Source organism: Mesoplodon bidens (genome assembly GCF_964165515.1).
Source record: "Mesoplodon bidens genome assembly, chromosome: 1".
Lineage (NCBI taxonomy): Eukaryota > Metazoa > Chordata > Mammalia > Artiodactyla > Ziphiidae > Mesoplodon > Mesoplodon bidens.
This window is the reverse complement of record NC_138176.1, coordinates 102,899,659-102,926,728: the sequence shown is the minus strand read 5'-3', so window position 1 is coordinate 102,926,728 and position 27,070 is coordinate 102,899,659. Positions and strand designations below refer to the sequence as shown.

Below are 27,070 nucleotides of genomic sequence, written 5' to 3'. Positions count from 1 at the left end.
CAGGCCACCACATCCACTGTGTGAGAAGACTTGCCGGTCTACCGCTCCACCCCGGAACTCTCTGGAAGCCTGTAAGTATACTCCGACGTCCGACAGGTTCCCTAAAGCTGCCGTGTTGCCGCATCCGGCCCCTCCATGCTCTGATCTCAGCTGGTCCCGCAGCACTTGCCCTGGGACCACAGCCTGCCCTCGCCAGCGCCTCTCCCTCACCACTCTCCACCCACTTCTGCAGCCTCGGCTCAGGCCCTGCTCTTTCTGCCTTCGTCTGTCCCTGCCTCCAGGCTCCCCCGCCTCCCCTAACCTAAAAGTCACTTCCAACAGAACTCACCTCCATCCTCACCCCAAGCAAAGGCCTTCAACTGCTCCCTCTGGCCCCGGTAATCCTGCCCGAGCTCCTCAGCTTGGCATCCAAGGTGCACCAGACTCGGCCTCCCGGGCTCTCGCCTGCCATTCTCTGCCCTGTACTTTAGGCTCCCACACCACCACACCAACTTCTGCAGCCCTGATGATGCTGCAGCACCGCATGCTCACGTCATGTCTTGCTCAAATTCCCGTGTTACCTTGTGTACCCTGACCCCTCGGCCTGTCTCCAGGCCTCGGTCCTCCCCTTGTCCCAGAAACAGCATTCATCACATGCTGCGCAGCCTTGCTGTGCACGGACAGCCTCTCCCCCTGGACAGAAGCTCCAGAGAGGCAAGCGCCTGCCTGTCTCCGATCCCAGCGGAAAGCCCGCACAGACCTGGTGCTTAGTGACGCCTCGCGGAAGGAATGGGTAAACAGCACCTTGGAAACTGAGAGTCCAAGACCCCCTTCTCCCCTGGAGGGAGTTCAGGAGGACCAGTCAGAGTCACAGGCAGCGCTCAAGAGAGCAGCAGAGCCGAGCAGGCGGCCAGCAGCACGGGGCTGAGACACAGGCGCATCGTGCTCAGGGCGCTGGGGAGACTGTAAGGCAGGACGCGGGGCTCAGCTGAGCCCTGAGAGAAGCCGGCAGTGAGGAAAGAAAAATGGGGGCACGGAGATGAGAAAACACTCTGAAAACACATAAAAATGCAGTCTTACCAATCGATTAGGTAGATGTCTGGAGTTAAGTTGTTTTTCTTGAAATGAGCAAATAATTTCGGCAAATTTTCTTCAAAGAATACCTCAAATGCAGCAAAATAAGTCAACATCTAGGGAGATAATGTGAAATACACTAATAAACTCATTATCAGCACACATTTCCAATCTACCAAAAAAAGTCAATATACTTACACCTTTAGAATCTAACAATCATCTTCGTATGTAAATTCTCACACCCCTTCGTCGGCAACCCAAAACTAGGCACTACACAGGCAATTTCTAAATAAGCTCACTCTCTAACCTCATATAACGTTACCGACTACATCTTATTATTTCTTCCACTTGTAGACAACTGAAACCCAGAGCAGTTACGTAGCTTGCCTAATGAGGTCACATCACCAGCGTGTGGCAAGGCAGGGCCCTGAACCCATGCCTGTCCCGCAGGCTAGGTTGACTCCTGATGGCCTCAGTCTTTTCTAAGAACCAGGAGCGAATTAACTGTCGAAAATGATCTCAAAAAACACGTCTGCCTGCCTGCCTGCCGACCCGCAGCGTTTCCAGAGGGCACATAATGCTAATACTGAGGCAGGGCAACAGCGCTCTGGCTCAAAAGTGCAGCTCTTTTGAGGCACCGAGGGAGAAAACACTGAAGGGAAAGGAAGCGGCCACAGCCTGTTTCATGAGCACATGCTTTTCAACTTCTTACAGGGTTTGCAGGGAAACGAAACGCACAGAGCAACGGTGCGGTGCTGAAACAGAAAGAACAGCTACAAGTGGATGGGAGCGATACGAATCTGAGAGGCTGGATGCACGTGGGCAGATGGCAACTCCCGGATGCTGTCTGCACATCTTAATGAAGGCATGTACAGTAAACGAGGGGTTCCCAACTGGGGGCAATCTGCCTCCCGGAGGACACTGGGCTGTGCCTCGGGACATTTCTGGTTGCTCCATCTAGAATGGAGGTGCTACTGCATCTGGTGGGTAGAGGCCAAGGATTCTGCTAAACAGCCTCGATGCACAGGACAGCCTCCACCATCGCTATCCGGCCCCAAATGTCCACAGCGCTGCTGCAAAGAAACCCTGCTGGAAATGCAGGTCCCACTCAACGTTATGATTCTGTGATTTTTCCTTAATAATACAAGCTAAATTTTTTCAGCACAGTTTTTATCATGTATTTCCAAAGAGGAAGCTGGGATCTTATCTTCAAAATGAGGAGGTATTTAGATGTAAATCATTTTATTATATATAAAGAGTTTTTTCCTGACTACGAAAGTAGTATCTATAAAATGCTCACTGTGGAAAACTTATGAAGTACAGAAATGAATAAAGATCATCCATAAACACTGTTACTATTGTGGTATATTTCCTTTTATTGTTAAATATGGTAGCTATTTATTATGGAATACGTTCTGTTTTACATGCTTTTGAAAAAATTAGCATTTTATCTTAAATATTTCTCCAATACAATTCTTTGCAATCAGTACTGCGCTGGATATATTTCCAGATTTTAAGGAACCATTCTGCATTCCCTTAAATCCCCATTTTTAAATGTTTTCATTTTTTACAATGAAAAATAATTTTAAATTTTATTGAATAATTACAACCAACCATGTAACAACCACCTTTGTGCAGAGTGCCTTGCCCACACTTGAACTTTCTTAGAACCTATTCTTACAAGCAGAATTATATACCAACGCCATTTACTGCTACTGACATCTAACACCAAACTGTCTTCTAAAAGGACTCTGGGGCTTCCCTGGTGGCGCAGTGGTTGAGAGTCTGCCTGCCGATGCAGGGGACATGGGTTCGTGCCCCGGTCTGGGAGGATCCCACATGCCGCGGAGCGGCTGGGCCCGTGAGCCATGGCCGCTGAGCCTGCGCTCTGCAACGGGAGAGGCCACAGCAGTGAGAGGCCCGCGTACCGCTAAATAAATAAATAAATAAATAAATAAATAAATAAAAGGACTCTGCCGATTTACATTTCCCTTCACAGCCAGCATTCAGCAGCAGCTTTAAAACACTTCTTTAAAAAAAAAAACATATGTACGGCCTGAGCAAGAAATACTCAGGAGTCCTTAAGGTATCAAGGAGAAAAATTGCCTAGCTGATCTAAACTGTTAGATCGCTTTGGTCCTAAAGTACTGACGATAAATTAATTATCAGTGAACTATCAACAAATGATCAGCAAATCAAGACGTTAATTAAAAAGCTGATGATCTGTTGAACTGGTGACTCCTCGTCTGGGCTACTGGAAGCAGAGGGGCTCCGATGCCGGCTGCTCGCGGACCAGCTATGCGCCTCGATGGAACCCCGTCACTCCCGAGCCTCGCTTCCTCACCACACCAGGAGCAGGTGGGGCCTCCCCAGGGCAAGGACTGCCAACTCCTTCCTGAACAAGCCGCCGCCCATGGAGACGCTGGTCTCGAACGCGTCTCCCCTCCTGCGTACCAGCCCATCGCGTGAAGCAGAGCCCCACGTGGCAGCGGGCAGCCACGGGACCCCACTATGCGACAGGCTATTTGACAGACCCTAACGTGGGGCCTGCTCCTGAGCTTCTGCTTGGACACAAAGTGTGTACGTTTGTGCAGGAATCTCCCTCCTCCCTCACTTGAAGAATGTATTTTCAGAAATACTTTCTGAAAGAAGGTACTAAGAAATTCATGCGTATGGCTATTGACCACGTTTTTAAAGTCCAACACAACGCCCCAGGTGAGCCGCCATGTTACCTAGGGTGACTTATTCTAAGTATCTTAGTGGAGGGAGAATGCATTCTTTTTCCCGCTGAAGAGAATGATTAGGCAACGCTTGCTGTGTGTGGACGCAGCACCCAGGGCACAACACACACAGGGAATACTTACAAGGCCGTGGTCCACTCGGAAAAATGCCATTTGACAGGGTTTATTCAAGAGATTAGAAAAAGCAATGAAGGCATCTGCAGTATCTAAGTTCAAGATCAACACGGCCGCTATGAAGGACATGCCCTGAACCTGAGAGGAGAAGAGAAAGGGGCATTAAACAAATGGCAGCCACCACAGTCAGAGCAGCTCTTCCATCTTACTGAAAGAGGAACCCAAGCACCCTCACGCTGGAAGGTCCCACACTGCGCCCACCCATCGCCACCCAGCAGAGGCTGGACCGACAGCCTCATGGATCCCGACCTGCTCTGACTCGGAACCAGCGCCCTGGCGCGCCAGCCGCCTGTGTGCGCTCCTTCAGTCCCACCCCTAACACGTGGGAAACCATAACCCCCCCGCCACCTCTGCATTTGACACGCTGCCCTGCAGAATGTACAGCTTCCTGGTGCCGCAGAAATGTACGTCTGAGCGAACACGTCACTCTTTCTAAAGCCATGCATGCACATGTCTGCTAAGCCACAGAAACGTCAGCAGCATAGTTTTAAAAACTGTTACTGCTAAAAGCTTTCCTGATTTAATGCTGAGAAAAAAAAAATCACATGCAAAAAATGAAAATCAAACCCAGTTAAAATGTAGTCAATGCCACAGAGCGGCCATGTCAGCTCAATTTCTCTACGAGGAAACTGAGGCAAGTCATTTATCATGAGACTTTCCATACCGAACAAAAAATGGCATTCAACCTGACATCCGCACCTACGATGTGCCGGGCAATATAGTGACTTTCTCTCTAGAGGAGAACATTATAAAATATTGGAAAAGTTCACTTACATAACCCACATCCGGTCGGTAACAAGTGTAAGCGCCCAAAATGCTGTGCAACATGTCGTGGTACGGGCCACCCTACAGGGACCAACACACCAAAGACATGCGTCAGCAGTGTTAGTGCTTGGGTGATGGATGTCGCCGCCACCAGGCACGCCTGCTGTTTCCGAGCAGACCTCGTTGCCAAGCATTATTAAGCAGCTCGGCGCGTATCGCATGACTGGACAAACGCTACCTACCAACCCACAGCTGACCAGGTCATCTGTAGCTCTGCCTACAAAGCTGCACTGAGCTGGTGGGCTAGGTGTGAGCACTGCGCTAGAACAACCCCCTTAGTTTGGCTGCTGCTGTGTAACTGCAGTTCCCCGGCAAGTTCAGCAGGTGACCAGGTACCCAGGCTCTTCAGAGCCGGTGCGTGCCCACCGGCGCTCTGTCCCCCCAGCACGCCCCCCTCCTGACCACCCTTTCTGCCTCCTTTGCCCTAACAGCCACTGTCTGTGTTTTTTTTGTATTTTTCAGCATGGGAGGTGCAGGAGATACACTCACTCTAATTCTTAAGTCCTAATAGCTACCTTTTTCTTCTAAGCATTCTCCAGCTCACCCATCCCTCCAAGATTTCCATTTGTTCCTATAACTTCTTCCAAAAATTTTAAGTGTTGGAATTTCTTTTTCCTAACTGAGCACAGAGGTGCCTCACACTGATGCTAACGTGTCTGAAGACACTGAGCTGACGGGCTCAGCCCGCGTCACATGCTCACTGTGCACGTCTACTGTGTGGCTACACGAGAACGCCATGGCCCAGCCATCCCATCCTGACGTATAAAAAGAAGAGGCACTTCCGAATCATAGAGGGACAAAAGCAAACAGCAATGGGAGGGTAAAAAGATGACAGCCAGGGCTAAGCGGGTAAGAGAAGGGGGGACAAGGAGGGACCCTGTGGTAGCATCAAATGTCCACCTGAGGATCAGTGTCGACTGTCACCAAGTGAAATGTGGTCTAAGGCCAAATGCGAAAAAAGCAAAGGCACTATACTGAACTTTCCTTAAAGCTAAATGTTCTTAACTTAAAAGATTTTCCACCACCCTTCTGATTATGTCCCTCTAACTTTGGTGCTAAATGGCCATTGTTTGGTGAAAATATGGTGCTAGTACATGGCAGTTCCTTATTTTAAATGTCCTTAACTTGTTTTGGACATTTCATAGTTTCCCCACACTCCCCCTTTGTTTTTTTTAATACTGCCCATTTATGAAATCTAGAACTTTGGGAACCACAGATGGAGAGAGACACGCCCAAAGGAAGCCAGAGCAAAGAGGAAAGCCACTTGTCCCCAGCCTCACCCAAAAGACATCCCTAAAGCTCTCCTCCTCTTCTGAACACGTCTTTCAGCACCAAGTTAATCACCCGGTGACTCTCAAAGTCAATGATGCCGAATCCCCAAGAGATGTTCCATGGAAAACAATCTGGGGCCTGGGTCTGGGAAAGGCTGGACCTCGGTGCCCACAGGGTGCAAGCACCCTCTCAGATCCTGTGCCAGTTCTGTGACGGCCCTTCCTGGCTACACTCCAAGTGCGTCTCAAAGCTCTGCCCTTACACTCTCTTTCCTCCAGAGCAGGGACTGCCCTGCAGCTGGTTCCTACCTCAAATAGAGCAGCCAACAGTTAGTAAGTAGGGTCCACGAAATTGAGCTGTATCCTCTGTGTTCATTCCTTTAGCGAGGTTCCCTCTCCCAAAAGAAACTGGGGATTCCCTGAACCATCAGCTGTCTGGTGCTTCCATTCGGGTCCTCCTTCTGCCTGGAATGTCCTTCCCATTCTCTGGTCAGACTGTCAATTCAAACCTAGTCCAACCACAGCCCAAGAGCCACTTCCTCAGTGACAGCATGCCTGATGCCTCATCCCTGACCTCTCCCGGCTGCTGTATGTACTACCAGGAGAGTACCTGGGACACGCCACAGGTACTTGAGGTACTTTGAGAAGCCCAGCTATGTCTAAACTCTACATCTCCTGGCTCACTCTAGGTGGTCGCTAACTGATCTGTTGTAATTTATTCCACTGTCCTTTACTGGTTACCTAGTGTGTACAAGGCATGATGCTAGAAACAGGGGCATGACAGAATCAGATTGGGTATTCCTAAGTCATACTAAATATTTGTTGGAAAGGATCAGTTACCCTTATTTTTTAAAGCCTAAATGTATTAACAAAGGACCCTCCCTCCCAACAAAAATCCCTGGTACTTTTCAAACTTGATTACAAATACATGCAATTTGACATCTGTGAATTTTAGACAAAACATACTTAGAGCAACAAATCACTGCCACCACCTACTTGCTGGAAAATGCAGAGATTAGGGAACGTTCTGGAAATGTCCAGTTTAATTAGCTCCAGACTGGCTTCTCTGTCTGCTGCTGAAAAACCAGCATCTGTCAAAAGATCAAGAGTCATCACACCTCTCAGAGGTGAGCGTGTGGAATAACTGCGAGGCTTAGAACTTTTACAAGAATGAAACAAGGGAAGGAAGTTCCTCAGAAGCACATGGGCCTAATTACAACTTGAACCAACATGATCAACAGTTTGTAGGATTTCTTGCTTTAAGAGTAAAAATCTCAGAGCACCATCTAATGTTAGCCCATCATCAGACATTTTCTAGAGTCTGAAATCACAATCTAATTTGAAATTACCTTTTATCAACAACTGTCAGTGGAAGTAAGGGCAAGTCAGGGAACAGACACAAATGAATTCCAGGTGCAGAAAACACCAAAAGAATCACTGTTTAATGCAGAACATCACGGGTATGAACGTAGAATATGTGTGAGTTACTGCAGTATAACACTCATGTGTACTATTTCTAACAAATAATTATGAATAACTTGCTTTATATTTTTTAAATTCCAGTACCACATAGACAGTATTAAAAAAAGAGCTGCAAAAAAGGTACTACTTAACCAGCAGAAGTAATCATAACCATTCTTGTGTGTCATGGAAAATTCTAAAAGCATAATCTAGGAAATATGCAGTGCTCTTGTCTCTTTGGAAGTAGCTCTGATGCTCCTCTATAAACCAACACTCAAGCAATCCTGGGTGCCAGGCTACTGTACATCATGTGAGCAGTGAATAAAGGAAAAGATATTGGTCATGACCAGCCCTCCAGCATTCTAGGACACTAACAAGTCTCAGGAACTAGTATAATCTTTCTTATAAAAGTTTTCTTCTTTAAACTGTTCGCTCTAAAAACTCCCTTTTCGGGGATTCCCTGGCGGTCCAGCGGTTAGGACTCGGCACATTCACTGCTGTGGCCAGGGTTCAATCCCTGGTCAGGGAACTAAGATCCCACAAGCTGCTCTGCGTGGCCAAAAAATAAAATAAAATAAATCCCCTTTCCCATGAAGCTTTTATAAATTTGCACCAACCACTACTTCAGTTAAGTAAACCTTCCTTGTTATGTACTAAATAATGATATGTGTAACTGACCAAAGGAGCCCACCGGGGTTAGCGTCATGTATACCTTCATTCTCCACTTCAGAGCCTCCCGTGCTAAAGCACCGCCACCGCTCCTTGGCTCGGGCAAGACAGATGTCAAAGAGCTCTGGAAGAAAAGCCTTTGGGTAAGTGTCATGTGCACACGTGTCTCCTCAGCAACACCAGAGAAGACACTGCTGCCTCGTTCAAATATTTACAGTTCAACTACACACCACAGGCTTATTACAGCTACCAAAACGATCCCCCCAACTTGGCCAGAAGGTACTTCTATTGTCTATAGACATCGCTATATACAAAGAAATACATAAAATGCCTCCATGCCTGGTATTCACTCTGTTACACAACCCACCCATAAAGCTATATTGTTTGGATGCGCTTGTGAGTCTATCGCCTTATTAGACTGTGAGCTCCTTGGGGTAAGACCATTAGTCTCTCATTCATGTCTGTATCCAGAGCAAATAGCTCTGGGATTGACACAGATCAATATAATCAATGAATATCTGACTGATGAAGAAAGGGAGAAACAAGCAGAAAACCCAGAACAAGCAGAAAATCTGGTTTCAAATAAAGACAAGATGGAACCGCTACCCCCTGGCCCAGTCTTCCTAAACTTGCTGCCTGAAAATGGGATAGGGGTGCAAGCAACACAGGCAGAAGTTTCCAAAAATAAGGATTCTTGGTGGCAGAGACATATCAAGACAGGTCTCTCACAAGAGAGCTTCCAAATCTCCTCCATATTCAGAACTTATTTTTTCAATAATTCTTCTCTTTGGGTAGTTAGGCAATAGTGAAATAACTCACGCTCACAAATCTCACTTTTATACCCAGACCTCCAGGGGTATAACCATGCCCCACTCCTCCTGAAAGACTGAACCCACAGAGAGAGGCTCCCAGGCCTCTGCTGGCCCACCCGTCCGGTGGGTGCTTCCCGCTCCTCCCCGGCTCCCATGCTTCCCAGCCATCCGTTGCCCTGGATCACGAACGACCACTAGTCAATCACTAAGACTTTAATTGCAGCTACCCAGAGAATTTCTACCACTTTATTTTTTCCATCAATACTTCTGGAGAATAAAGCAGAGCACATCTGCCTTCCGGACAGTATATGCTATTTTTTAAAATACAAGTCAAATTCTAGTAACACTGTTGTGTTCCAACAAGCTAAATTTTGATTAATGACCTTCTTCTAACCTTGTGAAGGATCTGATTTACAGTCTACACTAGTCTGCAACGGCAGTACAATTATGAATTAGAACTTCATACTAACACCATCACCTGGGAGGACTGCATGCATCTTAACTCAAATGCTTATGGAACAAACCTGGAGGTGTGCTGAGCTGGAGGCTAGAGGGTCTGGGGAACTTCTGCCCACTCTCAGTTTCCAGGAGGTGGGCTTAGCTTTGCTCATTTTGGAAGGAGGTGGAGGAAAACAACTGTGTGGCCCCTGACCACTGGGAACAACTTTTCAAATGAGGTATTTGACAGTTAAAGCACAGATGCTGGCAGCCTCAGGGTAAAATGGGTCAAAGTGTCAGTTTTTAAAACACCCGCATGGTTTTACTGGCGTATGTCTGTGGGTGGAGAGGGAGTTAGAACAGTGAACACACCTTCTTTCCATACGAAGCTTCAAAGGACAAGGCTGACTTCCCGAAGAGTGAAGTTTAACAGTACGATTAGATTGACTTTCAGTGAGTTTCCAACTGCACAGCCACAAAAAGAGCAAAACCCTGGGGCTTCCCAAATCTCAACACAGGCTTCAGAGTCAGCCAGTGGCGGACTTTCTCAGTAGGGAAATAAGGTCAACAATACGTGCCCCTCAGACTGCTGCCAATGTTAACAAAGACGTGAGTAAAGAACCTAATCCGACGCCAGGCCTCAACAGCAGACTTCAAGATCATCTGTGTTGTCACATTGGCTTGAATATGCAGCAAAACTGAGGTTAAGAAGGACCCAATAAGGTGGCACTCGTTCATTCATTCATTCATTCAGCAAATACTTCCTGAGGGTCTGACTGCACAGAGAGCTGTGCTGGGCTTGGGTGACAGGAAGGAAAGCATGACAGGTGAGGCTGCAGCTTCCTGAGCATCAATTCTAGGTGGGCAACTGACATTAGGCAGCTAATTATACAAGAAAGACACAATTTAAATAAAACGAGCCAATATCAAAATTTAGACAAACTTTCAAGGCATGTGACTGATGAATTAGCCATTTAGCCTGATATACTACGATGATATGGTCTATGAAGGATTTTAATTTAAGTAAAATCAGTGCAGCCAACAGTGAGAACCAAAAATTAAAGACACACACAGAGTACCCTGCATTACATCCAACTGGTGTAGAGTTGTTGATACAGTTTAGAAATTTTCAAGAACAGGGACTGAGATAAATGGTCATCCATTTCTCCAAACATCTACTTCTAGGGAAGCCGCTGAAAAACCATTTCCACAAGTTAAATGCTATACATCTTCTCATGTACAGATGTTAAGTTTTGGGCAGGTATAGATTAGCAAAAAAAATGGAACTTTGAGGAGATCACAATGAAAGGAAACCAGTGTCCATTCACCCAACCAGCTGTCATTACTCAAGATGGAGCACACTGCTGGCCAAGGCTACCATCGCACGTGGTGAGATCAACACCTGACAAAATAAAAATTACAATAACGACACGAGCCCGAGCCACACAGAGAAGATACAACAATCTATTTTAAACTCAAGGGCCTTCAACAGGGTAAAAACTGCCACCACCAACTCCACAGCTGGGCACTAATACAAAGAAGACAAGGAAGGAGTTCGAGTCCTGAGCAGCTTAGACGGCAGAAAGGGAGGAAAAGGGAAGAAGGAAGGATTACCATTTCTTCAGCACTTAATGGTAAGTCTATGAGCTCCTAGCATCACTTGCACTCTGGGTCGCAGCCTGCAGAGCGCTGGGCAGATAGGGGAGTGAACCAGTGAACACACTGGTGGAGGAGAAGCACACCCAAACTGTACGAGTGCGTATGGCGGGACAAACAGCCCTAAGAAAGGAGGGTACGGAGCTCACCTCCCTCTGGACTCAAGCTACTAGACCCTCGAGGACCCAGTCCTAGCACAGTATGCTGTCCCCTCTAAGGTGCTGACGTATAAGATGCCTGGGGAAAAAAAAAAAAGTCACAAAAAACCCGAAGTACCCCAGATACAGCACCTCCACAGAAAGAAACATCCTTCCCTTCCACTTTCACGTCCCCATCAAGGCTCGCTTTCTGCAGGACTCTGAGAAGAGATCCGAACATGGCTCAGCCCACTAAAGCCTTGAGCCCCATGTATGCTTCCCATGTACTCAGGGAAGGTGACAGCTATCAGGAAGAAGGCCAGCGTCTGCTCTGAACTGACACCAGGTAACTGTAGCACCCAGGAGTGAGCCCCGGCTCCCCACCGGCTCCAATCCTGGAAGACACACTCACCTGGCCTCTCCGAAGACACAGCGGCGTAGCGATGGCTGCCTTTCTTCCTAACGGAGCAAATGGGACAGGAGAAGCCACAGGACCCAGGGGTGGATTCCCCAGGCCTAGGATCATGCAAGCCACTCACCGTGGGTGATGTTTAACTCGTTGCCAATGGCTAAGCTCCAGACTTTGCCTCTCACGCTGGGAGGGATTCCCTGCCACCATAAATCTCGAACTTTTCTAGAGCACCACCTGGACAAAAACGGAAGCATGAGTTTATGAGTTTGTTCTCAGTGACGAAATATTTGTCTACCCACGTGCTTAACCCCAAACCACAAAAGCGGGGGAGGCACAGTAGTTATGTCACAGCCCCTGGCCTCAGGGAGCTTACAGTCCACCGTTCCAAACAGACAGACCAGGAGGTCGACGACTACCTCCCACTGGGCCACTGGGTTACTGCTGTGCCAGGTGTGCCACAGGCACTGCACACGCAGACATGGGCGCCACAAACCAGGAGCCCAGAGTGCTATTCTGGAGCCAAATTCTCAGTGACCAGTAGCAGTCGAAGCACAGGAATGGTGGGAAGGACGTTCTGAGCAGAAAGCACAGCAACAGGAAATAACCTGGCCTGCTCCAGGAACGGCAGGCAGCTGGGCACGGTGTGGGGAGCCGGGGGCACTGCCGCAGAGCTGCCGAGGGAGGGCAGACCCCAAGGGGCCTCGAGAAGGGAGCCCGAGAGCACGGCCGCCAGCCTCTGCACAGCTGCACACACACAGGTGAAGCGCTCAGGCAAGGCGACTCTAACGGCAGGGCAGCTCTGCTAACTCAGAACATTCGGAACTGCAGAGTCGCTGAGGTCTGCTGGTCACAGTGAACACACACTGCTAACGGACTGGGACAGACATAAAGGTGCCAAAGACCCCCAACACGGTGCTCCTCAGCACAGCACAGAGGGGAGAGCACGGGCTGATGCTGCAGAAACCAGGGCTGCAGCCCCATAACACCCTCACCTGGGGAACCCGGAGCAAACTCCTTCTCCTCTCACTCAGTATCATTCTCCCTAAACCAAGATGATGGAACCTTCCCCCTGACCCCAAAGGGCTGCTGTGAGGATTAAGTGGGACAAATCAGAAAGGCGCCCGGCACCCAGCTGGTGGTCATTAAGTGGCAGTTCCCATATGAATGCACGCGTCTGGGCTACATCAAGCATCAGTCAGTGTAGGGTGGGCCAGGGCTCTGCAGCCACACAGGGAGTCAGTCCAAGGGTTCTGAGGGCCTTAACTCTTGTTACTGGCCCCACTGCCCAGAAAAGCAGGCTCTGGGCACAGCTTGTGTTCCCCGTGCAGAGCCTCAACAGGGCAATGTCCGCTCCCCCGAGACCCCACCTCCATAGTGGGAGTGAGTGACACCCAGGTAAGTGCCAGAAGCAAGTCCCCAACAACCTGACACACGGTTCAGGTTGGAAGAGAAAAAAGGAAACTGGCGTCCAAGCTCCCCCAGCTCCTGCTGATAGGGGGAGGCCCAAAAGGAGCCACCAGTCTCTGTGCATGGCTCCAGGACTGCTGTCCAGACACCAGCCCCTAACCATTCTGACCACGCAGGAGGGAAGACCTACAGCTGTCCCTCAGACGCAAAGGAGACAACAGTGCCGGACTCTACTGCGTACCAGCTACTGGGGGCTGTCACCAAAGCACACCTGGCACCCCTCCTCAGACAGGACAACAGAAACTTGAGCAGACAGATGCAGTGTACCCAGCGGGGTCCTCTACAGGCACCTGGAGCCAGGGCGAGGGCAGGAAAGGCTTCTCCAAGGAAGACTGAGCTTTAAAGGACAAAGTGTTAACCGGATGAGAAGATACAGGGCAAGAGCACTCGATGCAGAGGGAATGAGACATGCAAAGGCCCCGAGGCTCCCTAAGGAAAGGGCACTGTCCAAGCAAAGGAGAGATGAAAGGTGAGGCTACAGGGAAAGGGACGTGCCGTCCCACGAAGGGTCCTGTCAGCTAAGCTAAGCAGTTCCAATTTTACACTGAGAGTCATAGGAAGTTACTGAAATGTAAAGTATGGAAGTGACACAGATTCGTGCCTTAGAAGATCCCTCTGGCTGCTGAGCAGAAGACAGCTGGAAAGGCTGGGAGGGGAGCTGTCACAGTACCAGGTGAGAAACGACAAGGGCGGGACCAAGGCAGGGGAAGGAGACTCTGTGCAACTTAAACTTATCAGATAATTTCATCAGGGGCTGTGAGAGGAGCTACAATTAATACAGCTGCTTCCCACGAATTCTGCAAAGAATTGTAGAGTCTAGAGAGCTTACATTGTTTCCCAGTTAGGCAAAATCTCATTATTCCAAGTGAGGACAGCATTTCCAATACTTTCTTCTAATCGACATCTTTCTTCCAGCTGCTTTTTCCTCCTCTGGGCTTCTTTCAGCTCTAGAAATCACAGTTAAAAGAAGGAAAACATCTATTAATTGGTATCCACTGATTTCAAGCTAGGTGACTTTTCTCAAAGAGCCAGGCTGCAAAAACACCAGGAAGAGGGCAATGAAGTACAGCACTGAGACCTGACCTTCCAGGACTCATTTCACACCTTATGGAGTTTAGAAAGCTGAGGCGTTAGCCACCTTTTAGGAAGCTTTTTTGTAACATACATACCGTATAACATATACACAGAAAAGTATACAAATGAGAACCTAACGAAATTATCACAGAATAGACAAACCCATGAAACTACAGCCCCAGTCAAAAGACTGAACGGGAACAGACACACCAGAAGCCTCTCTGTGCTCCCCTCACCCTTTCCAATGGAACCTGCAATTTCACTTCTCACAGCTTAAGAATAACTCTTAGGGTATAACAGCAACTCTGAGAAATGCCATGCATTTTCATTTATATATACTTTTTTGTGGTAAAATACACAAAACATGAAGTTTACCATTTTAAGTGTACACCCAGTGGCATGAAGTACATTCACATTGTTACACAACCATCACCACCGTCCATCTCCAGAACTTTTTTTTTTTTTTTTTTTTTTTTTTTTTTTGCTGTATGCGGGCCTCTCACTGTTGTGGCCTCTCCCGTTGCGGAGCACAGGCTCCAGACGCGCAGGCCCAACGGCCACGGCTCACGGGCCCAACCGCTCCGCGGCATGTGGGATCTTCCCAGACCGGGGCACGAACCCGCGTCCCCTGCATCGGCAGGCGGACTCTCAACCACTGCGCCACCAGGGAAGCCCCATCTCCAGAACTTTTTCATCTTCCCCAACTGGAACTCTCTCCCCACGAAACACTAACTTCCCACCCCCCGACACACCTCCCCCGCCCTGCTCCCCAGCCCCCAGCAACCTCCATTCTACTTTCTGTCTCTATGAATCTGACTATTCTAGATACCTCATATAAGTGGAAGCATATAGCATTTGTCCTTTTGTGTGGCTTATATCACTTAGAATAATGTCTTCAAGCTTCATGTTAAGTGTGTGTCAGAATTTCATTCCTTTTTAAGGCTGAATAATATTCCATTGTACAGACAGACCACGTTTTATTATACATACTTTTTAAACAACTAAGAATCATGGGGTTTTTAGGTGTCACAAGGCACTTTATCGAATCACATCACATCTTCTTGTAAATAAGGAAAACTGAGCCCACAGAAAGAAAGAGATCTGCCTCTCCAGCATCACTGGCTAAAGCTTTCTCCAGCCTAGTACTTTTATCCTACACAGTCTCTTTCCTTGTGTAAATTCAAAGTGTTATTATCTTGAATGAAGTAACCAGGAATAAGTAGTTAGTAGAAACATACATTTTCGATGAAAAATTATAAATCTCAAAATATTAAATAAAGCATTCACCAAAGTTCAGGTTCTACAGCTCCAAAAGGTAAAGCGAAAATGTCCGTAAAGACACAAAATCTTGTGCTGACTTACATAACCAAACATATGTGAATTCCATTACCTCGTTTTTTGGCCTGAACCACCATTTCTTCATACTGTTGCCTGTGTTTCTGAGCTTCTTCAGCTGGCTTCGCCGGGAGATTTCTTGATAGAAAATAAATGATTTTTCACCATTTTAAATATTAAATAAGAGAAACTTGAAGCATCATTTACTAAAAAATGAAAAGCTCAAAGACCAAAACCACATTTGTTAGATGATAAAGACACAGCTCTTTCGTAAACTAAAAATATTTTTTTTACAAAAGTATTAAAATAAGCTCATTTTTTAAAACTTGAAGTCTAAAGATTAGCAGAAAGAAGAAAATAGCAATTAACCATAACTCCAATAGAGATAAACACTTAATCTTTGGGTGTTTTTTTTTCACCCCAGTCTCCAAAGAAACTTTGATTTGACCACACTGCACGAATACAATAATTATCAACAGTTACCCTTGAAGTAGAGTACCCTAATGGCATATATTATTGATACATCTATGTATGAACATATTCCCTGGCCAGTTTTTTTAAGTGTGTAAGTTTCATACTAGCTATGTGGTTCATCTCATTTATATATATACACACACACACAGATTCATACAATAGTTCTAAACAACTAAATGTGGTATACAACTCTGAATCCTGGTTAAAAAAATAAAACACATGTTCTCTTTCAGAAACGTGCTGGTGAATTTGCTGGCCCTTGAAAACTGGGAGGGCGGCAATGTCTGGCTGTCTGTGCACATCAGTGTTTTTGCTGCAGGAGAACAGGGCACGATTTCCCACAGCTCATGTTTTAGACAGCGTTACAAGGACGGATCCTCACAGTGTGGCGGCTCCTACCAATAATCTCTACCTACCTTCTGAATCCTCCATTTCAGGGTTTCTCTCCCCATCTACCCACACATCCACAATTTCCAAGGACCAAAAATTAACATCAGAAGACAGATTTCTTCTGCAGACTTCATCAGTTTTAAATGTCAGGGTTGGCAGGGACCTTAGGGATTCTAGCCCAATGTTTTACAATCTCTCTCTCTTTTTCTTAAAAGCTGTGGAATCTTTCTATTCAAATACAGTGTTCTATGGAAACTCGATGCTTAAATAGAGATAAGCTATGGCCTGGTACGATGGAGCAATCCCTTTCCCTTACTAAGGTCTCCAAACACGATCTACAAGCCCGTCATCAAAACCCATCTCTCCTCATCAGATGGATGGAAACCAGAGGCCCAGAAGGGAAGGGAACTTGCTGGGATCACCCAGCCTGTTTTCTGCAGATCCCAAAGAACCAGTAGGCTAGTCCAGGAATTGTTCTACAATACTGGGGTGCCTCCAAAACACACACTTTAGAGTATACTTCCTGGTGTTTCTTACCGTTACAAGCCAGTCTATAATTAATAACAGCTATTTAGGCATTTGGAAATGCTAAATTAAAGTAAAAAATCACCTGAATGGAAAATCCTGATCAAAACTTCTATGTTAAATGAAAGTTTTCCAAATTAGTCATGCTATCATATAGAATACACATTAGTAGAGGGAATGAAGAGGGGCCCTGCATTTTTAGTAAGTGACGTGCTAATTTTTCTTCCCCTTTTCTAATGAAAAGGTGACTAGCAAATGTACTTATCCCTGAAAACAAACTCTCCACAGACTCTTCTTCAGACTCACGCTGGTCTGTCTTCCAGGATGAGCGCAGTGGTGGAAAGAGGCTCAAAGTCAAGATGCTTCCTCACATTCTGCTTTGGAGAGGGTGGCCTGCTAGGTCGTCCAGCCTTGTCTTCATATTCCTAGGACAAAGAAACCAGGGATAACTCCAGGCCCGGCCAATTCTGATATTACGAAGCCCTTTTCAAAGTAAGAAAGGTGTTTTGTTATGAAGTCCTTTAAGCCGATTTTGAGGATGATGCACTGAAAATATTTCTTGCTCTTTAGAAGGAAAAACTGCCCATGAAAGGGGTTCAGCTGTGCAGTTCAGGCCATCAGTTTATGGGGACTGTGGGCTTCCCATACTGGCAGGGAAGTCACTAAGGATCTCATCATCCCAGCTGCTCCTCTAAGGGCCCGCAAACATCGACTCGGGTCTCCTAGGCTGCTTCTGGCTAAGAGGTGTGTATTCTGTCTTCTGGACACCGTAAATTTGAACTGATTATTGCAGCAGCCTCAGGGAAGCTCAGAGTCAGAGTGATAGGCAATTCTAACATTCATCTGACCCCCACCCCTGGCTTCATCTCCCACTCCCACCCTAAATTTCTAATGCATTTCCTTTTACCCCACAGCATTTTATCTATTTTTGTTTGCCTTTCAAACCTTTCCTGAAATGAGGACAGGCTTAAAAATTAAAAATCTTTTGCTTAAAGATGATTAAAGCTGTTTCATTTTCTTAAAGCAGAAACATCAAAAAAGAAATTCCTTAACATCTTGGTGTGAAGCCATCACTGCAAGCTGTTACACGAATAATTGTGCCATGTCCTGGAAATCTATGAGCGGCCTCCACACTTCCAGGTCACTTATTCGTGCTATGAACTGCAACTACAAAACCTCAGTCACACCTGGTGACCCACATTCCAAACACCCAACCAGCAGAGTTCAGGAGAGTCAAGTAATTTGTGCCAAAGAGTCCAGTTTCTGAAACTGTGTGTGTATGTATGCGTGCCTGTGCATGTGTACCCTCAGCCCTCTGCAAAAATAAAAAACCAGTATTCTCTTGTTGCCTATTAGAGACAAGGCTCTCAGGACCCTCCCTTAAGGGAAGGCAACCTAACTGGGAAGACAGGACAAACAACCGAGCAGTTCAAACTAAGATTTAAATAACCACTCCCAATACAACAGAAGCAGTATCAGGAGTAGAAAGTGATGAATTGCTAAACGAATTTTATTAACACTAGTTGTCAAGTGGGGTGTTACTGGTAAAATTATTTGGCAAGCAATTACTCTCTCAGCCAGGAAAGCCTATAGAGGCTTCTAAAAAGTTAAAAGAAAAATTTTTTCCCTCAAAACCCACAGGCTATGAGAAGCGTGTGCACCAAGAAGCAGGTGGGTGGGGCAGTTTCTGTACATCTGGCTGTACAAGGTTAGATGTCTTAACATTGTTTACCCCAGTGTAAAAGGGTTCCATTAAAATCTAAAACGACCTCCACTCACCCAAAGCTGAGAGAATGGACTCACTTTTTCATCCATTCAAACATCTGAGCACCTCCACGCGCCAAGCACTCAGCTGCAACTTCACATGGTATTAAACAGCCATCAGAAGTATCATATGTAGCACCCAATGTAAAATCTTGTATTTTATAGGAAATCTACCAAAAGTTGTGTGCTGAGAAAGATCCTGAGGCACGCTGCATATTAACAAGAATTGTTAGCAAACGCCCTGTAAGGTGCTACTTATTTGCTGATGCTGGTCTAGTGAGCTATATGCCAAGGCCAAAGATGCTGAGCCCCAAAGTAAGATGCCCCAGCATGTGGATGCCCACTTCCACTTGCTTTGTGAGCTTTACACACATAGTTTAACTTTATCTCCATAACGATCTCTATGGCAAGTGTCACCGCATTTTACAGGTAGGGCCACTGAGGTTCAGAGTGAAGTGACTTGCCCCCAAGTCCACAGCCGGCAAGGAGCTGGGCCTGCGGGACTCCCCACTCCGCCACTCTGCGCAGGTCCGACCTCTCCTGTGGATATACTCAACAAACAGGCATGCAGTTCTGGAGGGAAAAGGCCGGGTCCTACTCGAGTTAAGTGTGGTCTTTGGGGCCAGACGGGCCTGGGAGCAAATTCAGATCCACCAGGAACCAGCTGTGACCCCCGGCAAAGCACAGCTTAGAATCCCTGCACCTCATTTCCACATCTGCAAAAAGGGAAACAGCACCTAGCAGAGAGGGCTGTCTAAGGAGTGGGGAGAGGCTTGTGAAGCAGTCAGCACAAACCTCTCGGTGCAGAGGAAGTGCTCCATAAAGGCTGGCCCTGGCTGCTGTCTGCCATGACCCTTTTTCTCCTCGGGCTTGAAACTGTGTAAGGCAGAAAAAATGCTCTATGGCCAAACAAAAATCAAGGAGCCCTGCAAAGTCTGCAAAGAGCACAGATATGAAGACGCGTTGTAAAGTTAATTAAATGCCTTGATTTGTGATTTTTAAAAAATCAGTCTCTTCAGTTAGAGCTCGGAGGCTCCATCACAATCGGTAACAAGCAGCACAGTCACAACGGGCCAAGCACTTTCCAAGGGCTTTACACACGGAACTGGCTCAGCTTGCCCTTCACACTAGCTCCCCACAGCCCCGAGAGGGGGCCGGGCTGGGGCTGGAGGAGCTGGACCAGAGCCAAGCACCCTGGCTCCGCCCCCGCACTGCTCACCGCAGACTGCCACTCGCTAGAATGCAGGATCCAGTTTAATCATTTACGTTCAGTCTAAATAAAGCTTTCAACTATGACACAAACCTGTAATAGCGAATTAAGTGCAGATGCAAGGCAAATACTTATGCTTTAATCACATAGAGCCCTGCATGATTTAAAAAAAAGGAGGCCTGGTCTGTCCATACTTGAAATCCCAGGGAAAGCCTTTTCAAAATTCTAAATGGCATTTCAGAATACGAACGGCTTTGGAAACTGTTAACAGATCCTACTCCAAATGTAGTTCTCACACTGCTACCTAGAGGGGTCGACAGTAAGCTCATCTTCCAAGCCAGACAAACCAATTTCAGGGAACAAGAAAGAGGACGATTCACTCTCAGGACAAACAACTTTCAGTTGTGAGTTATCAACACTGAGGTCAGCATGTGATATGGCAAGAGCTAGGGCTTTGGAAGCAAAAAGAGTGAGTTCTAAGTCTAAGTCCTGGTTCTGATCTGGGGCAAATCATCGTGCTTCTCTCTCGGCTATAAAACGGTAGCAACTGTGAAGACTCGGGTGATGATGAGATCACGAGACATACATTCAACGGCTGCCCATAAAGTATGAGCCCTTTCCGTGTGCCAGGCAAATGGTGGGGGCGGCCCAGCCTCGGTGCAACTCCTCGTTCCAAAGTTTCTTCTCCTCTTGGGGCCCTTATGGGATCAAGTTGAAGTCTCTTGGTTTAAACCAAGTAACAATGCCATTCATTGCTGTGCTCATCAGAAGTCCTGCAGGCTAATCAGTATAAACCATCCATTCAAGGAACCTCTACGGATTCCAACACCCTGCATAACCCTAGAGGGAATTTAGAACAGGGTTCTGCAAAGTTCTAGTGGCAAATCAGTTTTACTGGTCACGACAGTATTTTTTTAAATCCAACAATACAAAAATACAGAGTGCATATAGTAAGGACAGTTTGTTTCAGTTCTATACCTACTTATAGCTATGCCTTCATGAGAGAACTGAGTCTCAACCTAAATTTTCTAACCGGGGGATGGGGGTGGGGTGTTGTGTCAGAATAAAAAGTTTACAAGTCACCAATTTAGAAGAGGTCACAGTCCCCGCCCAGAGTGGTGTGCCTTGTATCCTGCTGGGAAGGTAAGACCAACACCAGAGAGACCGCAGCTAACAAAGCCTACTGCACCCAACTGGGGGCTAAGTGTGGGGTGTGGTCTGATAATGCAGCAAAGGTTCAGGAAAAAAGCAGTAAAAGCCAGGGCAGCTGAGCAGAGCCTCAACTCCACACAGGGGCCAGGAGCTCATTTGTGAAGGGGACACATGGGGCCTGGCACTTTAGGAGACCTGCAGACCCCACCTTGAAGGGCTCACTCACTCTAGCAGGGGCAGTACAATGCCAGCAGAAGCTATGAAACCAGAGCAGACGATAAAAAATGTGGGAGCCCCAAGGACAGGACACCTATGGCTGGAGAGAATCAAAGAAAACAGCTCATAAAGGGTGCCATCTCAGTGGACAAAGGACAGGGGAGAGCTGGGCTAGAAGCCGTGAAGGAGGGGCATCCCAACAGCACAAGCAGCAGCCAGGAGATGACAGCGAACAGGCTTCTCTGTGGGTGAGCATGAACACTTCACGTGGGGAATGACACCGAGTCAAAGTTCTGTTCTAGACTCCATGGTCTCAACAACAAGCTACCCAGAGCTGATGGGACAAGCCAAGACCAAGCGAGAGAGAGAAAGGAAGAGCTAGACTGGGTGTAGAGCCAGAAAGTAAACAGTGTGAGGTGTGATGAGCCCATTAGATACATCCAATGGCAAGGTCTACATCATGTGCATGATCTGAACAGTGCTGGAGATAAGGACAGGGCATCAGACTCCTAAATAAAGAGTATAATCTGCCAGGTGAAGAAGAAAAGAAAAAAAAGTCTACCTCGACAGACATTTGTGTGAGAGGAAAAAATCAAGATTCTCAAACAGTGAAAAGAAAGTATTCCTGGTAGAATGACAAGAGGGGTGTCACTGCTACTTACAGAACTGGAAGAGTGCTGTAAAAGACAGCCAATTACGCCCAAATGTGGTAACAGAAGCCCCCTGGCTTCCTGGAAATCTATGTTAGCTACAAGGAGAGAGGGTCATCAGTTAAAATCTGTGCTTAAGCCTTGGACTCAACTGGTTACAGCATCAAGATTAGCCTTTTAAAATAACCAGGGAGTTTTAGAGGTATGTCTGGAATAAAGCATAGCAGGTCATCATGTGGCACCTATTAACAGACTGACGTGAACCAACGTGAGGGACAGAGAGCGCAGCAACCCTGTGGGCACCGGCTGAGGACCCTGCGGGGGAAGCACTGGGAGTTGGCGGCAGGCCTGGGTCTGAACCATCACCTCCACATCACCACCACCACCAGCAGCGTGACCTTGGGCATGTTCCTTCACCCCTCCAAGCCTGCCTCCCCACCTATTAAATGAGAATGAATTAACATAAGACACATGGCCACAGCAGGTGCCCCAAAATGACAGGGAGTATTACTGTCATTATTTTGCTACAAAATTACTTTTCACAACATTTCCCGCTAAGAGCGGTGCTTAATAAGGTTGCGGTGAAGAGTAGATGAAAGCAAAGAACCCAGAACACTGCAGCGGGTTTCACAATTTGCCATTTATAACAAGCAACTTTTGGGGGGAGAGGGGTGTTGTCTCACAATCTGGGACGAGATCTGTTCTATGTTGCCATTTTTAGTGGGTAAGAGTGGCCTGAACAGGTCTTACAAATGCTGGGACGCCAAAACGACAGTCCTGGTGACCAATGAGGCTGACCTCACAGTAAGAAGGACCCTCTGGAATCCTCTGAAGGGCTCCTCAGATTTCAACTCTTTTCTCTCCTTACCACAGTCTTTTTCCCAGAAAGCATCCTCTAGGTTACCAGAAATGTTGGCATTTGGGACAGCAACTCTCAGGGGGCCTTTCTAATTGTCATGTTACTTACAAAACATGTAGAACACAGAAGTTCACCTGTGGACTGGTGAATGAAATGTGTTAAAACTGAACTGCAGGTGTTAACAAGCTTGGTTACTGCTGCGATCTGACCACCTTACTCGGACCCTGAGCAAATGGGGTACAGCCTGAGCTCCGTACAAAGGCTTCTTGCCCCCAGGATCACGGGCAATGAATGCCATTCACGCCTCTAAGAGGGGTGCCTGGCCTGGACTGACCTCAGTCTGAACACAGGGTGCGATCCCCCTCTGGGTGGTAAGAATTAGGACGCGCTGGCTCTCTCTCTTACAGTCCCCCACTGTACCCATTAAAACTCAACCCTGTGAGGAAATTACATGGAATCACAGACAAAGAATGGCAGGGAGGAGGAAGGCGCATCACCGCGGCCACATGCAAGCTTCAGCTCGTTGGAACAGATGCGTGTAACACACACACATGCACACGGGCGCACCCACGCTGGGGCCTCCGGCCGGTAACGGCCGAGCAGACCCCCGGAGGGGCGCGGGCGGGGCCCCGGCCCCACTCACCATGAACGCCGCGGGGCTCAGAGGCGCGCGGCCGGCGGCTCCATGCCCGAGCGAGCGGGCGAACGAGCGAGCAAGCGGGGCTCCCCGGCGGGACCTCGGGCGGCGGCTCCGGCGGCCGGGCGGGGGCGGCAGGCCGCTCAATCGTGCGCAGATGCCGCGCAGCCGATCCGCGGCTCGGTTTCGGCGCGTCAGGCCTGGCTCGCCGGGACCCTGGGCGCCGGGCGGGACTGGGGGAGGACCCGGGCACCCCAAGTCCCGCGGGGGTCCCTCCTCTGGCCGCTCAGGTAGGGAAGGTCGCGCTGCGCCCTCCAGACAGCGGACGTGCCCACGCAGGCGGGGAGTCCAGACGCGGGATGTCCGCCCGCGCTACAAACCGGGCCTAAATGCTCGCGCTAAGCAAGTTAGGCTGCGTCCTCAGCACACACATATCACGCTGGAAAACGTACACTCCAAAAAGGAAGCGGTGACACGCCAAACAACGTTCGCCAAAGCTCTGCTTTGTGAGATTTTTTTTAAATGACACATGTACATTACCGGAAGGAACTACATAAAAATAGTAACGCTAGTAACCTCTGGGTGGTGGAGTGATTCTGAGCCATTTTATTCTCTTCTTTATACTCTACTGCGGTTCAAATGTTTTCCACAGTAAGATCAGTTCAATCAAAGCGTCAGGGTGCACACACAAACACATAATGATGGAAATCTGACTAGTGATTGCTTCTCAGGGATTGACTGGGAAGGTGCAGAACGTATCCCCAGGGCGGTGACAGAAATATTATCTTGATAAGTATTCATCAAAACTAACTGAATAGTACACTTCGGATGACAGCCTTCCACTGTTTGGAGATCATACCTCAATGTTTCAAGTCTTTAAAATCTGCATAAGGTCAAAATTATTTCTGGTCAGCCCATGGGTCCAATGTCCAAGTGCTGAACAAACTGGGTTTGAGACAACACAGACTCTCCTTCCGGAAGGAAACTCACAAGTCCCCAGACCATGGTACCACGCTTTCCGCAGCTGATTTTCTGGATAATAGCATTACCAAGTTGCCACCAGAAACTTCTTCACTCAGAAGGAGCCTACAATGTCCATCAAGCTATAATCGAGAAGACAGACAATGACAAGTGATGGCGAGAATGTGGAGAATCTGGAATTTTCATAAGTCACTGGTAGTTGCAGCCATTTTCGAAAACAATCTGGCAGTTTCTTACATAGTTCAATATACACCTACCACACTCCTAGGAACCTACCCAAGAGAAATAAAAAATACATCCACAAAAAGACTTGCATGCAAATGTTCACAGCAGCATTATTCATAAGAGCCCAACACCAAAAACAATTCCAAAAACCCATTAAGTGAGGAATGGATAAACAGCACTGACGCAACAATGAAAAGGGCACTGATACACGCTACCACATGGACACCACATGGGTGAGCCTCAGGGACATTGTGCTTAGTGAAAAGATGCCAGACTAAAGGTAATGTGCATGATTCCATTTCTATGAAATTTCTTTCTCTAGAGAGAAAGCAAATTGACGTTTGCTTGGAGCTGGAGGCGGAAGCGGAGGTCCACTGCAAACGGGACTTCGTCGAGGGGTGAAAATATTCTAAAACCGGATTGCAGTGACAGTTGCATAGCTGCATAAGTTTATTAAAAGTCATGAACATGTACAATGAGTGAATTTTATGGTATAAAAATTATACCACAATAAAGGCATTTTTAAAAAGTAATAGGAGGATAAAACTGGAGAGGCTGATTCCGGCTGGAATGATTAGGGAAAGGCTTGTTTTAAAAAAAATATTCAAAATTTGGAAATAAGACAAAAGCATGGGGGAGAGGTGCCTTTTCCATTTATACCTGGGCGTTTTTAATATGCCTGCCTGAGGTTTATTTAATTCTCTAGGAGAATGTGCCTGTGCTACTTACTACTCTATTAGAGCCCAGACACTGTGAAGTGACATATTAACTTGTGGATTTATGTCCAGTAGAATAGATAACTCTGAAGATGATGTTTTCTTAAATCTAATGTAGCAACCTTATTCTAACTTTTTTGGTTTTATGTCTATAAATGCCTAGTTCCTCAAATGCCTTTGGAATCAATTTTACCATCTTACTGGTTCATTTAACTGATTTAATGCATCTCCTCAATGTGTTAAATGAACCTTTAACCCATGATCATTCAAAAAAATAAAAAAGGTAAATGTCATGAAAGAATGGTAGAGTAACTGTTTTCTATTAAGAGAATAAAGTGACAAATAACTAAAGGCAATACACAAACCTGACTGGAGGCTGGTTCATAAAGAACAGTTTGGTGTAACTAGAGAAAGCAGAACATAATCTGGTCACGAACATGCTCTGAACATGGTCACGATAAGATGCTATTATGGAAATTAACTGATAATTTTCTTAAGCCTGATAACACCTTCATGGTTGTGTAGAGAGCTGAATGAATGCTGATGTATTTATGAATAAGATGTCATGATATCTGCAACTTACTTTCAAAGGATTCCACTTTTTAAAACTAGAAAGAGGCACAATAAATGAATATGGCAAAATGTCAACAACTGTTCAATCTAAGTGGAGCATATATGGCTGTTCATCATTAAATTATTACTTGAACCCTTCTCCAGGTTTGAAATTTTTCTTCACAAGGGGAATAAACCAGTAAGAAGGCTGATGACCAGTCCTTTAGATCTCATCTTAAATACACATCCCCACAGAAACACTTACTGCCCTACCACGTAAACTGCAGCAAGGCCCTGGTTCCTCCTCTCCTAGCATCAGGTTCTGTTTCCTCATAGCATTTAATCACAACTTGTAATTACATGACTCTGATTAATATTTATTTCCCTCAAGAGACTGTGAAACCTCTGAGGGCGGGGCCTTGCTGTAGTCTTCTCCCCACTGATTGCTAACAAAGTACACGGCACAGAGGAGACGCTCAGCATCACTGTTCCATCCTTCACTGCACCCATCCAATAAGCACCTATGGTGCTTGGCCTTAAGAATAAAGATGAACAAGGTCCCTGCCCTCGAGTCCCTCACAGGCCAGCAAACAGACAATTACCACACTATATGGGTGCTCGGTCCTATGACTGAGAGAAATCTGAGGGCTCCAGGGGCTCCAGGAGCCCCAGGAGGCAGCTGACCCGGCCTGAGGAGTTACTGGTGACTTTCCAGAAATAATTCCTGCAACTGGAAGAGAGCTGGGGTCCTTCTCACAGCGAGGCGTGGGTTCTCAGCCCCTCCATGCCTCCTACCAACACCCAGTGCCATGCATACTGTAGACATCAGCCAACCGGGGCCCACAGGCTCACTAAATGTAAATATGAGACAGACGCATTAAGCATGTGTTAAATACACATTAAGATGGGCTTCCAAAGCACAGTGCTTATCTCCTCTGACAGGCTGTAACCTGCAGGTTACTTTACCAACAGTTTCTATCACATATTTCGGGACTGGGTACCATTCATAAAGGTTTAACTATTATACCATGTGATGACAGGTTGACTTTTACTAAAGTTTGAAACAAAGCAAAAATAAGACGTTAACAGAGCCTTTTTCTCTATCTCAATCTGGCATTAGATGTGACTTCTATCCTAATCCACCTGAAAAGAATGCTTCCTCCTGAAGTTTCTGAGTTTAACCAGCACTCACCC

General features: G+C 46.9%; 1 protein-coding gene across 8 annotated transcripts in view; it reads right to left on the bottom strand.

Annotated features, from left to right (window-relative positions):
- TBC1D14 (TBC1 domain family member 14) overlaps positions 1–27,070 on the bottom strand; it is a 106,819-nt gene that overhangs the window by 17,649 nt on the left and 62,100 nt on the right. For 5 of the 8 annotated variants that reach the window (XM_081253918.1, XM_081253914.1, XM_081253915.1 and 2 more), the window contains 9 exons: positions 17,221–17,339; positions 15,581–15,663; positions 13,946–14,063; positions 11,777–11,883; positions 8,238–8,318; positions 7,061–7,155; positions 4,743–4,814; positions 3,918–4,046; positions 1,060–1,169 (listed from right to left, as the gene is read on the bottom strand). In XM_081253918.1, coding sequence (XP_081110044.1) covers positions 1,060–1,169; positions 3,918–4,046; positions 4,743–4,814; positions 7,061–7,155; positions 8,238–8,318; positions 11,777–11,883; positions 13,946–14,063; positions 15,581–15,663; positions 17,221–17,339 — 914 coding nt within the window. Of the gene's footprint in view, positions 1–1,059; positions 1,170–3,917; positions 4,047–4,742; positions 4,815–7,060; positions 7,156–8,237; positions 8,319–11,776; positions 11,884–13,945; positions 14,064–15,580; positions 15,664–17,220; positions 17,340–22,272; positions 22,293–23,408; positions 24,219–27,070 lie in introns of those variants that run through there. The other 3 variants (XM_081253920.1, XM_081253921.1, XM_081253917.1) reach the window with 3 other exon arrangements.